The sequence below is a fragment of the Carassius gibelio genome, chromosome B6 (assembly GCF_023724105.1).
Source record: "Carassius gibelio isolate Cgi1373 ecotype wild population from Czech Republic chromosome B6, carGib1.2-hapl.c, whole genome shotgun sequence".
NCBI classification, from domain to species: domain Eukaryota; kingdom Metazoa; phylum Chordata; class Actinopteri; order Cypriniformes; family Cyprinidae; genus Carassius; species Carassius gibelio.
The window spans coordinates 13404068-13424347 of NC_068401.1; the positions used below are offsets into that span (position 1 = coordinate 13404068).

The 20280-nt window shown below is 38.7% G+C and overlaps 1 protein-coding gene across 10 annotated transcripts in view; it reads right to left on the minus strand.

Moving 5' to 3' along the window:
* The window catches only part of shroom2a (shroom family member 2a), a 49255-nt gene that overhangs the window by 5313 nt on the left and 23662 nt on the right, over positions 1–20280 (minus strand). For 5 of the 10 annotated variants that reach the window (XM_052558668.1, XM_052558667.1, XM_052558666.1 and 2 more), the window contains 4 exons: positions 10086–10205; positions 6188–8741; positions 5713–5795; positions 331–882 (listed from right to left, as the gene is read on the minus strand). In XM_052558668.1, coding sequence (XP_052414628.1) covers positions 331–882; positions 5713–5795; positions 6188–8741; positions 10086–10205 — 3309 coding nt within the window. Of the gene's footprint in view, positions 1–330; positions 883–5712; positions 5796–6187; positions 8742–10085; positions 10206–10584; positions 10603–11305; positions 11558–11847; positions 11935–13503; positions 14188–20280 lie in introns of those variants that run through there. The other 5 variants (XM_052558669.1, XM_052558671.1, XM_052558672.1 and 2 more) reach the window with 5 other exon arrangements.

Consider the following 20280-nt stretch of genomic DNA (forward strand, 5'->3'; position numbering starts at 1 on the left):
CAGAAATTATATTCTTTAACAGTCTTTAGTCAAGGCTGGGGGGGGGGGGGTCCCTCTTATGACTGATCTGAAGAACTGCAGCACACATGGGCAATCTGCAGTAAGGACACGTATGAATAAGCCCCTTGTATGTGCATGAATACAATAAAGAGACAGTTAAGAGAAGCACAGTCATTAAATTACTGGGCTGTAGTTTCCAGTGATGGTTTTAAGATTGCAGCTGAGAGGAGCCCAGCTGTGGTTTGCCAGTGAAAATCTCCCTGAATTCCAGCACAGACCTGAAAGAATTCCTGAACGGTGGAATTGAACTTTAAACACACAAAGTCTTACCTTCCAGGAGCTTCATCCTGTATGGAGACGGAGAGAGGGGGCTTGTCAGTCAGCCTCTGGGGAGCAAACTGGGGCGAGGGCGGACGCTGCCCCTCCATGGTGGGCTGGGTCTGTCCAGCGGTTTGTTGGGTGGGCAGGACAGCTGGAGGGGGAGGAGGTGGAAAGGGAGGAGGCACAAGCTCTTGTTGTAGCTCCTCCTCCCTGGTTGGCCCTTTGCTGTGCTCGGAACCCTTCCAAGGAACAGGGACTGAAAGAGGGGTGAAGCTTTGATTGTTGACAGCAGAAAGTGAGGCCAAGACTCCTCCTGGTGATCCAGGCTGGACCTCCTGAAATTTGCTAAGAGGAGGAGGTGTGCCCTCAGGGCATTTGTACTTCTCCAGATGAGGCAAGAGAACAGAGCTGCGATTGCTATGGTCAGAAAAATGCTGTACAGTTTTATGATGATTGGATGGAGGTTCTAAAGCTTTTTTCTCCAGGTCTTCAGTCAAGGCCAGAGGAGGTGCTTCTGGTTTCTCCTTGCATACGAGTTCACTATATCCATTCTCATTTAACCTAAGAAAACAAAGGAGAAATGTTTTGAAGTAAAATTCTCAATCCACCAATGCACGCAACCAAAGAAGAATTATCAAAGACCCGGACTCTGAATGTATTTGTCCTTTTTTGTCAACAAAGCCTCACTGTGTTCAGCGTAAATCGATAGGCAGGCAGACATTTCTCCCACATTTCACCATCTCTCCATGGTAACTCCCAGGCCGGCTGTCATACCCAGCATATTTCTGTTCCCACAAGCCTGTCATGCTGTGGAGAATGAATGATCTTTCCCCTGCAGCAACTGGCAAAGAGAACGCTTTTCCCTTCTTAATTTTGTTTGTTTTTGTTTATGTTTTTACTCTCTTCCTTGTCTACTAAGATTTATGTTTGGCAGAGAGGAATAAGGTGGCTCTTGTATATATATATTTTTTTTAAATTGCTTGGGAAAGAAAACTCTAACATTACAACAACCTATGCATGTAACTTTAAGATATTAAAGTTTGTCATTTGGGTCATTTGATGCAATTTAAATTTTTCCTTTCTCTTTGGAGTGTTACAAGTTGTTTGTACATATATTAGATCCCAAAAGTTGCAAAGGCTAAAGGGTTGCACTTTATTTTACAGTACGTGTACTTAAATGTACTTAGTGTACTTACACAGTGTATTTATCTAAGAAATTTCAGGTTTAATAAGGTAACTACATGGGGTAGGGTTAGGTTTAGGGGTAGGTTCAGGGTTAATACCTAATTATTACATAATTATTGTAATTACTATAATAAGTACATAGTATGTACAGGGGGAACAGGACTGTAAAATAAAGTGCTACCGACTAAAGTCTCAAACCCAAAGAGATATTATTTATAAAAGTTAAGACTCATCCTCGCCCTCCTAAAATGTCTCGTTTAAACATGCCCCCACGTCTACGTCACCCTGTGGGAAGATATGCATAACACTGCCCAAATGTTTATCTAAAGAAAGGTGGTGTAACTTTGATTCTCGCTGTAGTATTATTGCTGCCGTCGCCGCCATGTCATGGAGACGCTGTGTTTCATTGTGCAAGCAAAACTATTTTAAGCCTTTCAAAAGAAGACACAAGTAGAAATCAGTGGTTAAGTTGTATTTAACCAGAATATTCAGATTTGTGCAGCACATTTTAGGGAGGACTGTTTTCTGAACCTGGGAGAGTAGCATACAAATTTTTCCGTGCACAAAGGCTGTTTCTATATAGTGGGGCAATTCCAACTTTTGAAAGGACAGTCTGGGGCTTCTGACTCACAGCCTGTAAGTATGTTTTCATAATTAAAGAATTTGCCACTGATGATTCAAACGTGGTTTTAAACATTGTGAAGTAGTGCTTGTTTTTTGTTTCTCTGACCACAAATGTTTTTATGATTACACGGCGTGATAGGCAATGCAACGCATAAAAAGACAGTATAAGTCATTATAATCAGTAATTATGTCTTCACCGTATGCAACAAATGCCTCGTTTGTAATGGGTTTTATTGTTTTCGTCTCGTTACGCTGGGACACAGCATCACATTATGATAAGGGGCATAACATTTCTGTCACACGCTCGAGGTATTCAGCCAATCACAACGCACTGGATGTCTGGCCAATCAGAGCACATCTCGCTTGACAGATCAATGAGCTTTGTAAAAATCGACGAGTTTCGGAAAGCTCCTTTAAATATAAATGTATTTCTTTAGAGTCTTAGCAAACCACCTAGGGATGGGATTAGGGATGGGTGGTCTGACAGTATACATTTATACCATGTGACATTAGAAGAGTGTCAACTGACAGAGATTCTACTGTACAATTTATAATAATTTTGTTGATACCTCCCACCATCAATATGTGCAAACGAATTATACCAATTAAAAAATCTATTGAACTGCACAGAAAGACACAGTATACTGAATTACCTGCAGGGTGTATAGAACCAGTGGCTGTGCTCCAAAGAAAGCGATATTAAAAAAGTAGAGAATAGTTGTAGAATAGTTAGTGCTTATACTACAGTCGAAAAGTTTGTGGTCTGTAAGAATATTAAGAAGTTTTGAAGCGCCTTATGCTCACCTATGCTTCATTTATTTAATCAAAATACAGTAATTTCATAAAAAAAGTATAACTTAAAATTACGGTTTTCAATTTTAAGTTTAATATTTTTGTGGAAACCATTTTTGGGGATTCATGAATATATTAATTAAAATAAAGAACAGCAATAAATCTCTCACTTTTGATCAATATAATGCATCCTTACGGATTTAAAATATCTTGAAAAGCAAAAAAAAAAAAAGCAAAAAAAAAAAAAGAAATAATAATCTTATAGACCTAAACTTTTGAAGGTTGTGTACAAAAGGAAAACAAAAGGCAAAATGCAATGAAGAATGAAGGAAATATTTAGAAATATGCGGAAGCAGAAACAGAAAAGTATGAACTTTAAGAGTCATTTTTCAATGTTATCTGAAACATGCTTTCATTGCAGATGTCATTAGCATTGCTTGCATGCATAGGTAACATTCGAGAAGAATACAGACTCTTTCTGATACTACAGTGTCTAACACATGCATTTGATCTCAACATGATCTGGCATGCAGAACGTCTCTGCTGTAATACAATGTAAGCTTTTGTCCACAACACTCCACCTATAATCAAACATCAGTCTCTTGCTAACTTACCTTGTTTGATAAAGTTCATATGACAAAACATTTACCAATACTAGAAACGTCTAATGGAGAGACATACTAAACATCGCTCCACGTGGATAAGCCACTGTTTCATTGTTTACTAAGCATTTCACATGCAAACACTGACCTGCATTCACCTATTAAGTCAAAACATAATGAAGACAAGAAAAGTATCGTTAACTGATAACTAAATCTTACAGACTCAGGATGACTCGAACTTAATTAGAAAGTCCATAATCCAGGTACTCATGCTGCGGTCCATTAAAAAACAACTAAATAGCAATCCTTGCATTAAATATGAAACTTGACAGTATGAGAAGCAGCGCTCACCTCTGATGACTGGGAGTTCTCATCTCAGCAACAGGTGCTTCCTGGAGCCCTGAACATATGTAATCTCAACCTGGGTGGGGCTAAAATGCTTGTAGCTCAATTGAAATGTTTCCAACTGGATTTAGTCCATACTAGCTGTACTTATAAAAATCAACAGTTGCAAAACAGTTTTCTAACATTAGAAGTCTCAGTCAATGTCAGTCACTTACTGACATGAAGAATCCCTTCAGCTAGGACTTTCAGCTAGAGTTTTATAATTGAGTTGTGCATGTTTGCACGTAAGTAAAATGACTGGGTGGCTGACAGGAAAACTTTGACATTTAAACAACAATTTCTAAGAAATCTCATAGTGCTATGAAGTGAAGATGCGGGTCTATAGTATAATTCATAGTTAGGTCTCCACAGCACCCTAATTACAAGAAAGAAACAAGACAAAACCTTTCATAGGGGGCAATTTACAAGGCTCCGGATGATGGATGTTTGGAGGTAACATGTTTATTCAAGTTTGCCACTCCTTACGTCTACACATACGATTCTAAGAGAATGACCCACAGGATGATATGCCTAAAAGGTTATGGTTATTTAAATACAAGAAGGTTAGACAAATATTAAGATAGGTCAGGTAAGTCATCTGTTACACACACACACATATACACAAGTGAAAGCTGTTTTTGACTTTAGAAAATGATCTTGTTGCTATTGCTTTGACAGACAGAGTCAAATTAATGGCAATGTAAACTGAAACTTTAATTAGCATCTCAAACATTGAGAGCATATATCCAATTTGACCTGAATCACACTACTGGAGCCCCACCTAAAAATGTTTATTATGTAAAGGAATAACATCCCAGCTATCCGTCTCTTATCCTTAAACTGCATCTTCAAAGGACACAGTTTATTTCATCGATTTAACATGTTTCAAAGGCTAGACATGAAAAGACATGATTTCAAAACTTGCTAAGGTAACTGGAGGTCATTTCAAGCCCAGCAAAACACACTATCAGGCTGCAAGTTTTCTAACAGCATAATTGTAGCTTCACATAGTTAATGCTACTTCCTTTCTGTGCCAGTTAGATACATTATTCAAGCGCACAATATACATAAAAGCCTTCTATTCTTCATTCAGATGGTTTTAAAATTCAGAATGTTCGGCATTATGAATTGCATTGAAGTTTCTCCTTCGCAGATTACAGGGCTTCCATTCATGCTTCTTTCAGAATAAAATGCAATACCAACTAGATTACATAGTTATGGAGAGTAAAACTTGAATTAAATCTCATCTTTGCATTGTTCTACAACTTTAAAATACTGAAATGAGTTTAAAGAAATAGGAAGAGCAAAAATGTAATTTGGGCTGCTATTTTACTCTTTGGCCTTATTATGAATGGACTTATTGGACACTTCCTTTGTCACACTCACATGCCTACACCTCAAACCCATCTCGTTGTAACAAAGCCCGGTCAGTGAGGATAGCAATGCTGTCACAGCTGGGCTAAATCCCAAAGCTGCAAGGGCCATAAAGAGTCTACTGTTTGTCTTTGACCCAACAGGGGCTGACTGATGGCCCAACTGTGGATTTCTGTATGCAATAATGACAAGATCAGAGCCATTAGCACAGGAATAGTTTTCACACACTGACACAGTGAGGACTGTTGGCATTGGTATAATTTCCATTACAAAGGGAAGAGTTGTTTGACTTTCAAACAAGCCCAGAAGTATCACGATAATCATGACAAAAAAGCATATTAAAAGTGAAAAGTGATATTTGGTAGTGATAGACTTTTTATTCTTTAACACAACTTGCAAGGCAATGGAAAAATAACAAAACCGCACTCACCTTGTACTATTCTTATCCTGTTCGCAGAGATTTTTCTCAGGTTTGGAATAGTCAGCTGATGGCTTCTCTTGAACTGGAAGATTCTGGGAGGAATATAATGCACATAAAACTCAACCTCCTGGTTCAGGTATTAATACATCTCAACTGCTGTTAACTTTGGCTATTTTATGACTATTTGTCTCTTGTAATTATGGCCTTTAGTTGGTTGTCATGATTTTGTGATCTTTCTTGCAACTTTCCTAGTCTGAGGGTGTGCCTTTTAATTTAATGTTTGACGGACTAAAGTTCCATCTTTTATATTGCTATTCACTGAGGTTATATGTGAGACTCAGGTCACTTTTGATTTATGATGCTTTCTAAATAAAACAAACTCTGCCTCATGTTTAGTAAAAGGTTTACAAAATTTGAACAGATATAACACCGGAATTAAAATCACTGAAAACTGAGAGACTTCATTAAATATGAAATAACCAACCTGACCATAGAAGTCAGCAGAAGGGGAGGATCTAGATCTTTCATGCATACAGGTGGGCTTACTCCGTCTCTCATTTCCTGTATCAAGGATGTTATCAGCGGAGTGGTATCGTCCAGATACCCTTGGTTCGGCCGCTTTCCTTTGGATGTTCCATTTGGCCTCATACTCTGCAAAGGTGCCAAGTCGCTGTTGTTCTAGTATGGCTTGTCGGTTAACTGAGAGAGGGCCATCCCGACCTTCATTAAGGTGGTGTTCAGTGGGGGTTGAGCTTTCACTGTTACTCCGCCCTGCTGTGTCACTCTTTGCAGAATAGTGCATGCCTCCAGACTTGCACAGTCTGGTGTCTTCAGATATCTGCAGATTTTGCTTTGGCATAGGTTTAGGGAAAGCTGGATTCCCCACCACCTCAAATAATCTGTGCCGGTTTTCTAAAGGTTCAGCATTATCAGGCACACTGGAGCGCTCATTAGCTCCTACTTCATGAATTTTATCTGGCTCAGAAAAAGACCGAACTTTCTTTTCTGCAGAAAACCGCTTGCGGTTACCAATGCGAAGCACCTGATTACTCCCTGAGGTGGGTTTAGTAGGTGGGACCTCGGAGACACCTGGAAGCGGAGGTGTGTCTTTCCTAGTGGGACCCTCATTACCTGTATGCTCAAACAAGACTGGCTCTAGGTCTTTCCTTCTAAAGGATGTAGCCTGGAGGACTCTGGCTTGGGCTTCTTTCAGATGGTCTTTATAAGAGCTGGAAAAGCAGCCTTCTGAAGAGGAAGAAGTCGTCTCAGTGGTCCTCCAGACTGTAGGCTCTTCTACAGCTTCAACCGGACTTTCTAAAGTGGCTGCGCTTTGACTTTTTTGAAGCTGGGACCTCCTCATCTGGATCTCATTGCGCAAGGTTGTGGCAAATCTGTCACTTCGTCGTGCCTGTTTGCCACTCTGACTGTCAAGGGCTTCCAGTTGTGCACTTCCGCTGTTGATCACATATTGACAGTCCTCCACGTCATGGTGCTCATGGGCCAGAGAATACAGCATAGGTGTTTTCTGGGGAGAAATCTTTGACTCACTTTGAGTTTGAAAGGGTTGTTGCGAGTACTCTTTAAGATGGAGATGACCAGCACTTCTCCTGTGCTCGGGTTGCTTACTTGATGGATAACTACCAGAATGCTCATCTGAGCTAGACACATGGTGTTGCTTTTGGCTTCCCTTCAATTCAGAAGGTTTTGTTAAATCAGACACATTCAAGGGATTACTCTGTGCAGAGAAAATGCGATGATGGCTGTCACTTTGTTTGGAGGGGGCATTGTTGTCTTTATGCTCTGTATCATGGTGCTGTGACTGAGGTGGGAAATAGCGGTCTTTTGCTCCTCCTTGAGAACCTATGGACATCCGGTCCCGTCCACTGTGTGACATTTCTGAGACTGAAAAAGCTTTAGAGTCATCAACTCTCACTAAAGATGCCTGGGTCATTCCCTGACTGATATGATGAGAGGTAACTCCAACATGACCAGACATTGATGCAGATGGCCTTCTAGTTTGATTCTGGCTACTGAGTTGCACGTGGTTGATTGTGGGCAGCTCCTGCATACTGCTGAAGTAGCCACTGAATGGAGGTTTCAGTGCTGGAATTGTCCTAGTTTGAGCGTGAAAAGTGCCCTCGTCGCTGTACTGCCGTGGATCGTGTTGAACATGTGCATAGGACTGATGTCTATCTCTGACATCTGTCGTTGATAGGGAGTATGTCTTGTCAGATGACATACGGGGTGGATGCTGATGATGGGCATCAGAGGAAATATAGGGATTTGAGGAATCATTTTTGGATGGCAGGTTATAGTCCCGTCGGCCCTCAAGACCAGTCTCGTTGACTTGGTAAGACCTTTGCGTGCTTTCATGGGTCTCTCCTGCCTTTTGCAAAGCTTTTACCTGAGGCTTTAACTGGATGTGAACACCAAGGCCTTCAGAGGTGCCTGTGTTCAGACCCTTCTCATGAACCTTGGTAGCTGCAAAACTATCACTGCGTGTCGGTGGAGTAGGAGGTGGGGTGGAGGATACCATGTTTTTCTTCATATCTGGGATATGCCAGACAGGTCCAATACTAACTCTTCCAGAGCTTGAATGCCGAGTGCCTGGTTGTTCTTCAGCTTTTGGGGTCTCATGGCTACCTGAACCTGAGAGATGCTGCAAGTATCCAAGCCTCTCATCTTGTCGTACCCCTTCGCTTAGGTTTTGGCTATGTCTGCCATTGCTGTGCCTGCCACTTGAGTCCCACTGATTAATTTTGTACAGCATGTTCTCAGTGGATGCAGCATTACTTTTGGACAGTGTGTAATCTGGGGTTCCTGAGCTTGTAGAAAAGGAACTGTAAGCAGAATCTCGTTTACCACCACCCAAATATTCAATGCTGTTATTATTGGACTTGCTTGGGGAAAGACTACCGGGTGGATAGGGATGTGCACTATGCTCTAGGCTGTCCATACTCCCCAACGAGCTGAACTGGTCAGATACTCTCTGTAGATTTGTTTGCTCCCAGCCAGTTGAGAGTTCAGAAGAGAATGAACTATGAAAAACAAACACATGTAAAGAGTGTTTAGGCTGTATATACTTGGAAATGCAACTGCAGCAAGCCATATCATAGCCATATTACTGAAAGTAAAATATTATATTATATATATATATTAGGGGTGTAACGGTTCACAAAATTCACGGTTCGGTTCGGTACGATTCACTGATGTCACGGTTCGGTTCGGTACGGTTCGGTACGTTTTAGATACAGCAAAAAGAACAAATTGGCAACAAAGTATGTTTTTTGTTTTTTTTTACATTGAACAATGATCTATTCTTTACCCATCTTCTATGGTGTTTTCTTAGCAGCATACTGTATAAAACAAAAACAGCTCCTTATTAAAAAAAATTGAAAATGTTATATTGTTGTAGTAGTTATGAACAAATACAAAGATGTAACTTTTCATATGGAACTCTATAACTCTTTATATTGAGTGTGTTTTTACTCAATTGGTTCTCTATAGGGCTTATGTTTTTTGGAACAAAGCAGGAATTACGGTCTGGCTGAAATGGGCTCGTGAAGGAATATAGTAACGGGGCTAAATTACATTAAGAATGTTCTTAAAACATGCGTTTTCCACTATAGGCGCTCGCTCACTCAGCACACGCTGAAGGCTCGTTGCAAAATGACTAAAGGGTCTTTCACACAGGACGCGATACGCGCGGCGCTGGATCCTGGGCTCAGCGTTGCCCTTCAGATACAACGCGATTTGCGCTGCACTATGCCAAGAGCAAAGTAGGTGGAGTTTTCAAAACTGCCCGTGCATACGTTCTATTTATAACAGTTCTTCTATAACGTGCAGGCCTGTTAATTGAATCGTACTGCTCAGGAAATTCCAACACAGTACAGTACTAGTCCATTTTGATTACCGTGCTTGTTTGGATGCCCCGATCGATTGGTAAAGTGCACCCAAACACCAGACCTGTTGGTTATTGGAGGATCTTCTATTTGTGGTCTGTTAAACGCATTGGCCATTTTGCAACGAGCCTTCAGCGCATACTGAGTGAGCGAACGCCTGACCTGAGTAGCCTAACATAAACATATAAGCTGGTGTTTTTTTTTTCTTGTTCGGGGGTGTCAGGGGCGTTGCCTGTTACGTCGTTTGGGTTATTGGGCTACCTTGTTGAACGCATATCATTATATTTCACAATTTTTTCTTTATTTTCCAAATATAATTAATTAGTCCAACGAACCGTTCGGTACATAATGCGTACCGCGTACCGAACCGAAAGCCTCGTACCGAACGGTTCAATACGAATACGCGTATCGTTACACCCCTAATATATATATATATATATATATATATATATTTTTTTTTTTTTCTGTCTTTCCAGTTACCTTGCATCATATCTTGTTTGCCAGACTGGTGAGGGCGTGGACTGGTTTTTGGCTTCTGAGTGGCTCTCGTTGAACTTGGTTGCATGCCAGGAGTGAGGTCTACTCATGGGTTCATTTCTCCTGTGGGCAGCAAATGGGAAAGAGAGAAAGATAAAGAGAGATGTAGAACAGAGGAAGAAAGATTAGAAAACAAGGCAATGAAATGTTGCTTTGTGAACAGCTGCAAAATAACTAGCAAACACAGATTACCAAGCAGCATTACAACTTTTCTGAAGGACAGTAAAGTGTCAAACATGATACAGTAGATGATTATGGAAGTAGTGTAATGATCATGCAGAGAGTCAGAGAAGCAGCCGGTGAGCATGCAGATGTTGCATTCATTAACCAACGACACAAAGTTATTCAACTGTCAACCACAAAGCCTGACAAACACCTACAAACACCATTAAATATCTGTAACCACAAGTCCACTCTCAACACTCATACCACAGCAACATACCCTTTAAATCGGTTCTTTCTGGTATGCATGAAGTGAAGTAGACATAAATATATAATTGTTACTGAAACTACCACAACAACTAAACAGAGCCTCTTAGGAGTCAAATACACTGTCTTTATGAGATTATTAATAATTCAGTCTGTGCATAGATTTATTTTTCTACAGACATTTCCAAATTTTGGCAGAATCTTAGACTAACAAAAATTTGGAACCGATGCTCATGAAATCCATACTTAAAACAATACTGCAAGAACGAATGAAGAGAGTTCCCACAGTTTCTAATAAATTTCCAAACTGGATAAGGATTTTTTCAAATAATTTTGAGATTGTACTCATAGAGAGTAATAAAAAAAAAATAAAAATAATAATAATATATATATATATATATATATATATATATATATATATATATATATATATATATATATATATATATATATATATATATATATATATATATATTTTTGGATTTGAAAAATGAGGTCTGGAAATATTAAAACGATAATAAATTCCCAAATATTTCCAGGTTATTTATGACTGTGAGAACCCTGAATAAGTAATGTGGAGCATATGCAAGGTGGAAAACTATTGGATGGAAATTTGAACTTCTGATGAATGATATCACAAGGCCATGGAGGGAATATGACTGTAGATCATTATGAATAGACTGGATGGTACAGGAAAGGAAGTGGGGTCTTTTGTTTATACATTGATACCATACCTCATGGAACTTCGTAAAATCTTCGTGAGAAAGCTCCGGGCCATATGCACGTCGCTCTCTGATGGCATTTTCTGTGCTACAATATCCACCATTTTCATCTTCCTAAAGGGGTTTAAAAGGGGGAGGGACACATATAGTCGGAATTTCTGAGTTCAGAAACGTTTGACAGGGACTCTAGTACTGAATTCCAAATGGAGACATGAAAAGCCATCTATGTGATGGGAAAATACAGACATACTAGCATGGGCCACAACACTGTCTGTAATTAGTCAATCATTATACAAAAGAACACGAAACATCCACAAAATGTTACACTAAAGACAATATACTGTATGAAAAATGCACATACAGTCCACATACTGCAACTGAAACCTGGGCTTTAATGCCCAATTGTTGCAGACAGAGTTGAGAAGCACATACATGCAAACAAATTAGCCATTCAGAAAAGTGCCAGCACCAGCACTGAGAGGAAAATCTTTCAAAAAACCTATTAGTCTCTTGTGCACATACGGTTAAATACTGACCAGAGATCTGCAACTTACAAACAATCACATAGTGTCAATAGTGGACATAGGGCATGGATCCTCAAATCAGGCCCACAAGATCCACTTTCCTGCAGAGTTTGGCTCTAACCCTAATCAAACACACCTGAGCATGCTAATCAATGTCTTCAGGATTATTAGAAAATCACTGGTAGGCGAGTTTGATTAAGGTTGGAGCTAAACTCTGCCCACCAGGACAAGATTTGAGGAACCCTGACATAGTGTTAAACCTTAACCACTAGATGTCTCCCTATCACTCTACACCATAAAATAAAGTAAAACTGAGGGGGGGGGGGGGGGGGGGGACTGAGAAAAATATATATATACCTTTCCAGGCTCTGTGCATGCAATGTTTGATGGCTGCATGCCACTTCTTTTACGCCAATATGTTTAGCATGAAACATTCCTCAGCATGTTGCCCAACATCTCCCCAAACTAAAGAGTCCACCCACACCTGACCTGTGACCTTTAAGTTTTGAGAGACAAAACATTCCTGTCATTTATGAAGTTCGGTCGTTTGGTTAAGTGATAGGATTGTAAAAACAGAAATCCATCTCCTTGAATTTCCAACAGTCTAAAACTCAAGTTTGTGTAACTCTCCACGAGAACGGAGGGTTTAGAACAGTCAATCAAAGACATGCAGTGCGGCTCCATTAGACCATGAGGTCAAGTGCCAGTCACCCCCTAGCCACTAAACAGTAAGAGAAATTCTTCGAAGTAATAGGAAAATAAAAAAACTACTATGCTAACCCAAATATCCTTGACCCCAAAACATTTGCTTAAACCAGCTTTGACTACCTAAGCTGATGTTGTCTAAAACAAGATGTCCATGTACATTCCTGTCACAGGTTTAAAAGATGGCAGAACAGATTAAATGGCAAATTATGGACAGAGTGGCCCAAAAGACACCCTCTGCTTTTGCTCAATGCTACTCTCTTTTCCTGTGTAAAAGTTTCAAGTGTGTATGTGCTCGCCACACATGGCACTGGCTATTCAGATGCTAATGACATTCTCTTTATTAGACGTATTGTCAGGGCTACAGCTGGTCTAGCACAGATATGCCAGTGGTCCGAATCAGTGGCGCCCAAGCAGAATGGAGGCCAAGGAGGGGGGTTCAGAGGGGAAAGTCCCCACCAATGTTTTCAGAACAAGGCATGTTCAAAAACAAACAAATCACTTTTGAAAAGACAACAACCAATCCAAAGCCTGATACAAATCATTAAATTAAGTCACCTTTATTTTTATTTTCACCATTATTCAGCTTGGGTAAAGAGTTAACATCCAAATCAAATTCACAGGATGAACCAACAAGTGTTCAAAAGACACCTACATAAAAGATCAGCAAGCTTTTGAAAGGGAAAAGTGCTATTGTTTTACTAATATATTGTTAGGATCTGAAGCAGTGTCTGAAAACCATCAAAGGATGATTTAGGTTTGCAAAGATAAATGCAACAGGTTTCATAAGCTCAAGTTTTAACATACCGTTTACTTGTTTACAAAGTCATCTGAGGGACAACCTGCACCAAAGCTTAGATTTCACAAACAGTAATATAAAACGAGACTAAACAGATGTTAAGATAAAAGCAAAGGAACAACAACAGGTGACACAAAGACGGCAGAAGTAAAAACAGACAGCAAAATGTAAACTTAACTCACCAAACAATCCCTCAAGCAAGTAAGTTTTCCAAACAGGTCCCTAAATGAGCAGACCTGAGACGCTTTGATGGATGAAATGGTACTGAGTGCCTGGTTTGCTCCAGTGGACTCCCCAGGCAGCGCATTCCACATTCACATCAAAGACAGGCCAGGACAAAGGGCCCTCCATAGACGGCCGGTCCCGGACCGCAGTGTGAGTCTTTTCAACCATCCACTTCTTCCATATAAAAAAAGACTACAGAAAAAGGTAGCCTTGACAAACCCCATGTATAGATCTGATCATACAAGCCTTAGCACATACACTCTAATATCTACTTCCAGTGCCTGTGTGACTGTTGCAGTCAGGGCAGATCTCTACAGGGATTATGGTGATTTTACCCCGAGAAGGAAGGGGGAGGGAATGAGGAGGGGGCAGTTGCCATAACCAGTCTCCTTGAAGCAATCAAGCAGCTTCTGTCTCCCTATTGGCTCAGGGATGGTATGCTAATGAGCAGTTGAAAAGGGCCAAATGTTCTCGCGAAACTCCTTGTGTTTCTTCTATTACCATGGCGACGGGTTGATTTTTGCAGTCTTCAGTGCACTGGTTTATCAAGTGGGTGAAACCAAAGAAAGAGGAGATAATCGAACATTTACATTTTAAAAGAAAAGTGGATTTATTTTGAAATATAAATGGATTTATTGACATAAAATGATTAATCCAATGTAGTGGCTCTGCACTACACAAAACAAGAGCTTTATTGAGGCACCCCACTCACTGACGGCACTAGTCAACACCATGACCGCTGACCTCAAACCCTAACCCTCCCAACCCCCGAAAACGATCATGTGACCAGAAGATCACACCAGGTCTGACAAAAGCCATCTAGTTAAAACAAGGCTAAGGATCTCAAATAATCAACCTGTTAGCTTTGTAAAACATATCTCTAAAGAGTGAATCTTGACTGTGATCGGAGCTTGGCCTACAAAGTTTTCGAGCTTGATTAAAACTTTTTTTGGCATCAAAACAAGTGGTCTGGTGACAGGCAAGACGATTACAGAAGAATTGCTTTGGCCTCTGCCTGATGGGCGGGCTTTTACGAAATCTTTCACAATGATCTATTGTGAGACGACTTCTCATCCGTGCATTCCAGACAGAAGGCCATTCCTGGGCATTAATGCTCCCATAAACATTGCATTTTTCTCACTGCCTCAAAATAGGTAAAGCAGGCAAAAAAGGTAATGCTCTTATTTTAGAGAGAAGAGCCATTCTAAGCTGAAGTTTTTCAAGGAAACAAGAATAAGGAGAAATTTCCAACAAGATCTTATCTGACCCATCTGGCTTGTATCCATCTAATGGAACCCACACTTTGTTCTATGTAATATTGGACACAAGGGGACACAGCTAGAGTTTTGGCCACACTGGAGTCAGTTATTTATCTGGCCGTGGAGTGTCTTCACAAAGGCCTTCTTCAGAACGCATCTCAATCAGACCGCTAATACAGGGCCAGGAGAGGCCAACCGTGAGGTTCATGTAGTGACAGGCACATTCCTGAGCTGCATGTCATACCAGCCAAAGAACCAATAGCAGTCTAGACCTCTGCTAGGTTCACATCTGCATCTCTTTTGTTTGGGTGTACAGTACTAAGATGTATCAGCATAAAGCATTTCTTAAAACGTACACATATTATGTGTAACTATTAAGCCTAAATAAATAAAAATTATTGGCTTACTTACTCCGGGTGTCCTGCATGTTGATGTGATTAAAGATGCCCTTGGTCTAACCTCAGCAAACAGTAGAAGAAGCAAGAAGAGTGCACAGTAATCCGACTTAGAAGGTGACCAAAAGGACTCTAAAATCATTGCTAGATGCCAAAATTTCTTGAAACGTTAAGCACAGGAGACTGATCCCTTCTGTGCAAAGTTTTACATTCCAAAATATTTAATATGGCCTGTAGATCAACATCTGATCACAGATCTAGACTGAGAACAGGGATTACCCTCCAGTGATCTGATATATTACTGAGATTAAATAAACAGCTTGCATTGCATTCATATACGAAAATACTAAATTTGACCTAATTTTGGAAGGATGAATAAGAACTTTGCCTGGTTTCTTTCAGAAAACACACAAAGGACATCAAAAACTCTCTTTCTTCTGTTTTGTTTGGTCTCTTAAGTTGAATGTTTCTTCCTTTTACTCTTCATTTTGATCTGTTGTTAATTACTCTTTTGTAATAACTACCTAATTTAATTCAGGTTTATAGTAACATGTAGTTTGTATGTTCCAATTCGTTTGAAATAAAACAGTGCTCCTCTTTAGCATAAAAACTTAAATTTTGAAAAAGACCTGATCATCCTAAAGACAAATATTACAGCTAATTCATACATCTGTGTTGCAAACTGAGAAGACATACAAGAACTATCAGATACACTTATAAATTTACATTCATTTTTTTTAAATAAATAAAAAAATACATACTTTCTTTACAATAAATTTTTTTATTAATTTATATTTTGATTAGCCCTGATATTCTTACACTTTAATCATCAGACTTAAAAGGTCTGAAAAAGTGGCATCCATGTCAATTTTGATTTCATTATGCATCATAAATCATTTGTGAATTACGAAAATTATTCTCAAATAAGAATGCTATTGAGATTATGAATTTGATGAATTGATCAACTAACCCAGAATTGTTTGACAAAGAATCACAATGAGTACGTGCATCATAATAAGACATTCTGCAATGCCACACAATTGGAATAGACAGTTGTAGCTACTTTGTGTTGAGATAAGGACCAAAACAAACACTAAGTGTTAAAAACATTTCTGCTTTCCCCTTCTGAATGAGCCAGCTTTAGGCAGACAAATCCCACAGGACCATTTTTCCCGTGTACCTTTCACTTTCACAGGCTGCTGATGTAACAGGTGTCATAGCAACTAAAATAAAGGAACACCGCTTCAGAGGGATCTCATCACCATAGCACTGAAGGAGCTGGAGAATGATTGTTTGATGCTGCTTCCTGTAAACCCAAGCCACCAGCTGTTAAAATAAGAAGTGGTGTCCAAAAAAGGCTTTTTTTTTTTTTTTTATAAAAGCACTGAAAAAAACACAATCATGATTCTGAAATATAATTATTTCGCTCGTGACTGGAATCCAATAAAGTAGGAAATATTGTAAGCCATAAAATCCAGACACTACAAAACTGGAAAGTTTGACAACATATTCACATTTCAAAATGTATATCTTGATGACAACTGTACAAAAGGTCTGGGCCCACTAAAGCGACTGGTTTGATTCAGAAATGATGTGCAGCTCCCATTACAGCTACCGTGGTTATCCGTGTTTAATCATTTTTACTCCTAAAATACTTGTGAAAACAGCAGCTCTTCCTCTAATGCTACTGAAATGTGTGTAACCCACAGGTGTCAACTCACCTTGCCAATGGACCGTTCCACAAATCTTTTTCAAAAAGGGTGGATCAAGGATTAGCACCATGTGATATTGCGAATTAAAAAACACTTTGGCATTTAGGTAGCACTAATTCAAAAGTTGCAGTGTGAAATTAAGAAGACAAGAAAGTAGTTTTATTGGATCACTGGGCACCTCTAGAACTCATATGCAGATGACTTGACTTCACCCCTGCTGTGGTGATCAAGTTCAAGTCATCCTCTCTCAGTTAACGCCATAGGAGAGATTTACTATTTATAATTGGATTCTGAAGCTCAGAGTGACACAGCTCGTCACTATAGCCACTCACCTATTTTACACTAGTGGGCAAAAGCATAGGGTACACAGGGCTGCCATAATTTTTGGCATGGCAATTGTCTTAGAAGGACCCATTACCGAATGCATCATTTTAACATTTAAACTACATACTTAAGCCAAAATATTTAGTCATTTAGATGCAGTTTTATAGCGTTTAATAGTAGTAATTACTAAAAGAGGGAGAAAAAAATGTTAATGTCCGATTTGAAGCAGGCTTTTGGATCAATTCGGCAACCAAGGTCTGTATTAAAACCAACAGAAGAAAGAAACCCATTCCAGCTGCATCCTGAGAAAATCATTAATTACTGACAGTTGGTATATTGCAAGAGGGATGTGGATTCTTTTCTTCCTTTAACAGAACGCTTACAGGAAGTGTAACACAAATGTCAACACAATCCCAAAAATTCAAGGAATTAAAAGAGCTTTTTTCCTAGCTTTGGTCACCCCAGGATTATTCAGTTAGTCTACTATCTACAATACCATGGTCTAAAATTGTTCACCACCTAAATATATTAAATAGAATATTTATATAATACATAAAATAACTAATATATATATTTAATATATCTATCTAGCTAGCTACCAACCTATCTATATGTATGTATGTATGTATGCATGTATGTATATATATATATATATTTATGGTCAGTAAGAGTTTTAAAAAGTTTTATGTTGTGCTCACTATGTCTGCTTTTATTTGATCAATAATAAAGTAAAACAACAATACTGTGAAATATTATTATGAACAGTTTTCGATTTTTTATTTATAGGATAGAAAGAGAGTGAAGTTCAAGAGGAAAGAATCTATTTGAAAAATAATTGTAACAGTATAAATGTATTTACTGTCAACTTTGATCAATTTGTGTCTTTGCTGCATAAGTTTTTTTTTCAAGAAAAACACTCTACAAAAAGGACACGAATACAGAGATGAGTTTCTCAGTTAAAAGTGTGCACTTATTTAAAAGGATATGTTTGCTAAAAACTAATTTTTGATTTATCTTTGAAATAAAAAAAGGATGATGCAAAGATTCACTTTAGAGACTCTCAAGGTTTTTAATTTCCCCCATATTAGACAAAAGGAATTATCAAACAAACGATGCTCCAGTTATTCCACACAATGTGATTCTACTGTTTTGAGCATTTCTTTTGCTAGAATAGATAATTCCATTTTGTGCTATCATACACATATCATGTGTTATGGCTCTACATCACTAGGTGGCAGTAGTTCTTCTATGTGAGAAGCTGGCTACAGAAGAAGGACTGGCCTCTGGATGATTTGTTTATAACAAGAGGTCTCTTGGGTCGGTAATGTCAACAGGGCATTCAAACACGTCACAGTCGGAAAACAGCAAAAAATAAAATAAAATAAAAGAAAAAATTAAACATAATTTAATCTTTTTCCAATCAAAGTTTCTGAGAATGGTTAATAAACGACCACCAAATCTTCACAGAATACACATGTGGGAAGATCATCTATGAGAATGACCGAATCTGAATCGCAGACACAATACACGTAGTCTTTGATAGATTCACTGGAGAATTCAAGGTCATTTCAAGACGAGTTAGCAGACCTTCCTAAAACAACAGCAGCTCACAAAACGATTTCTTTAATTCAGTCACAACTGAGTACTCCACTCCAGACACACCTCTGTCACATGACGTCTGTTTCAAGGACTGTATGTAAAGTCACTGTTTGTTTCTAAATTCAACAACCTCAATATTCATGCGGAAAATTCACAAAAAGTCACTTCAGACATTTTCACAACATTATTTTCATTAATACTTTCAAGAATCGCTTACTCTTTCCTTGAGCAAAACAATCTGTATTTACATTTCTGAATAGAACAATGGTTTTTCAACCTTGTGAAATATGGTGAACACTGAATGAAACCATGCAGTGATCTTCCAAAGACTATCAATCTCTGATGCTCTCTTTTCTAATAATGTATAGTTAAAAAATGTTCTGTTGCCCCTGAATATAGCTTCTTATTATTCACCAGTTCCAGATGTGCCTTTTTCTTAGAAAAACTCAGCACAAAAGGTTTCATCCCAGATCAAACTGCTGCTTGGCATGCACTTTTCAATGAAGCTGCCAGCTGAGAACCTATAAGGTTTTGTTTTCTCGAACTAGAGACGTATTTGTCCTCTTGTGTATCTGAACCATCCACATCAATCTCAGTCTGGGTTAAATCCAGTTTGCTGCTTTGGTTTAAAACATCAGTACACACACTCATAGAATAGCTTTCATTTCTTGAAAGAACAACAACAGATTGTGTGTTTATGGAGAAAGATGAATATTTTTGAAACCAAAATAAAACTTTGAAAAGCCCAAATAATTTGGAAACTGTGTGTCGATTGACTGAAGACTGATTTTGCATTACAATTTCCACTCTTTTTACGTGACAGTACTACAGAGTCATATTGCTCCTAATGTAGCACCAGACAAGACAGTCTGTAAAAGTGTGGACGAGTTATCTAATCCACAAGCAACAGACTCCAAATCCCTTTTTAATCACACTGACCATAATCCCAATATCTCTGTAGTTAGATTACCTACTCAGTGGGGCATCTGGGCACAATGGCATTCACAGAAACACTCAACTGTGCATCATGCGTGAGCTACAATATTAAGTGTGTCATAGGATGCATTTCATTCACCTAAGAGTTTAGTAATCATGTTTATTTAGGTTAATTATCTAAATAATTGGTGTGTGACATAACACTTGTATTAGTGAACAACATCATATAAACATTTGGAATGTGTAAAAACCATGTAGTTTATCAGTAATACTCAATATTTTAATACATAAATAAGTGGTTACATTAACACAAAAGTATGACTAAAAGTTGAATTTAGTAATTTGGATATGTCAAGCACTATCATGCAAAACCAAAAAAAAAAAAAAGGTTTTCAGTTATCAATAGCTTTGAAGAAATTCAAAGTTTACCATGATTAATTAATTACGCAAGCAAAAGTTTATATTAATACATGGGAACAGTGAAAAGTCAATAACAGTGGGCTGGTCAT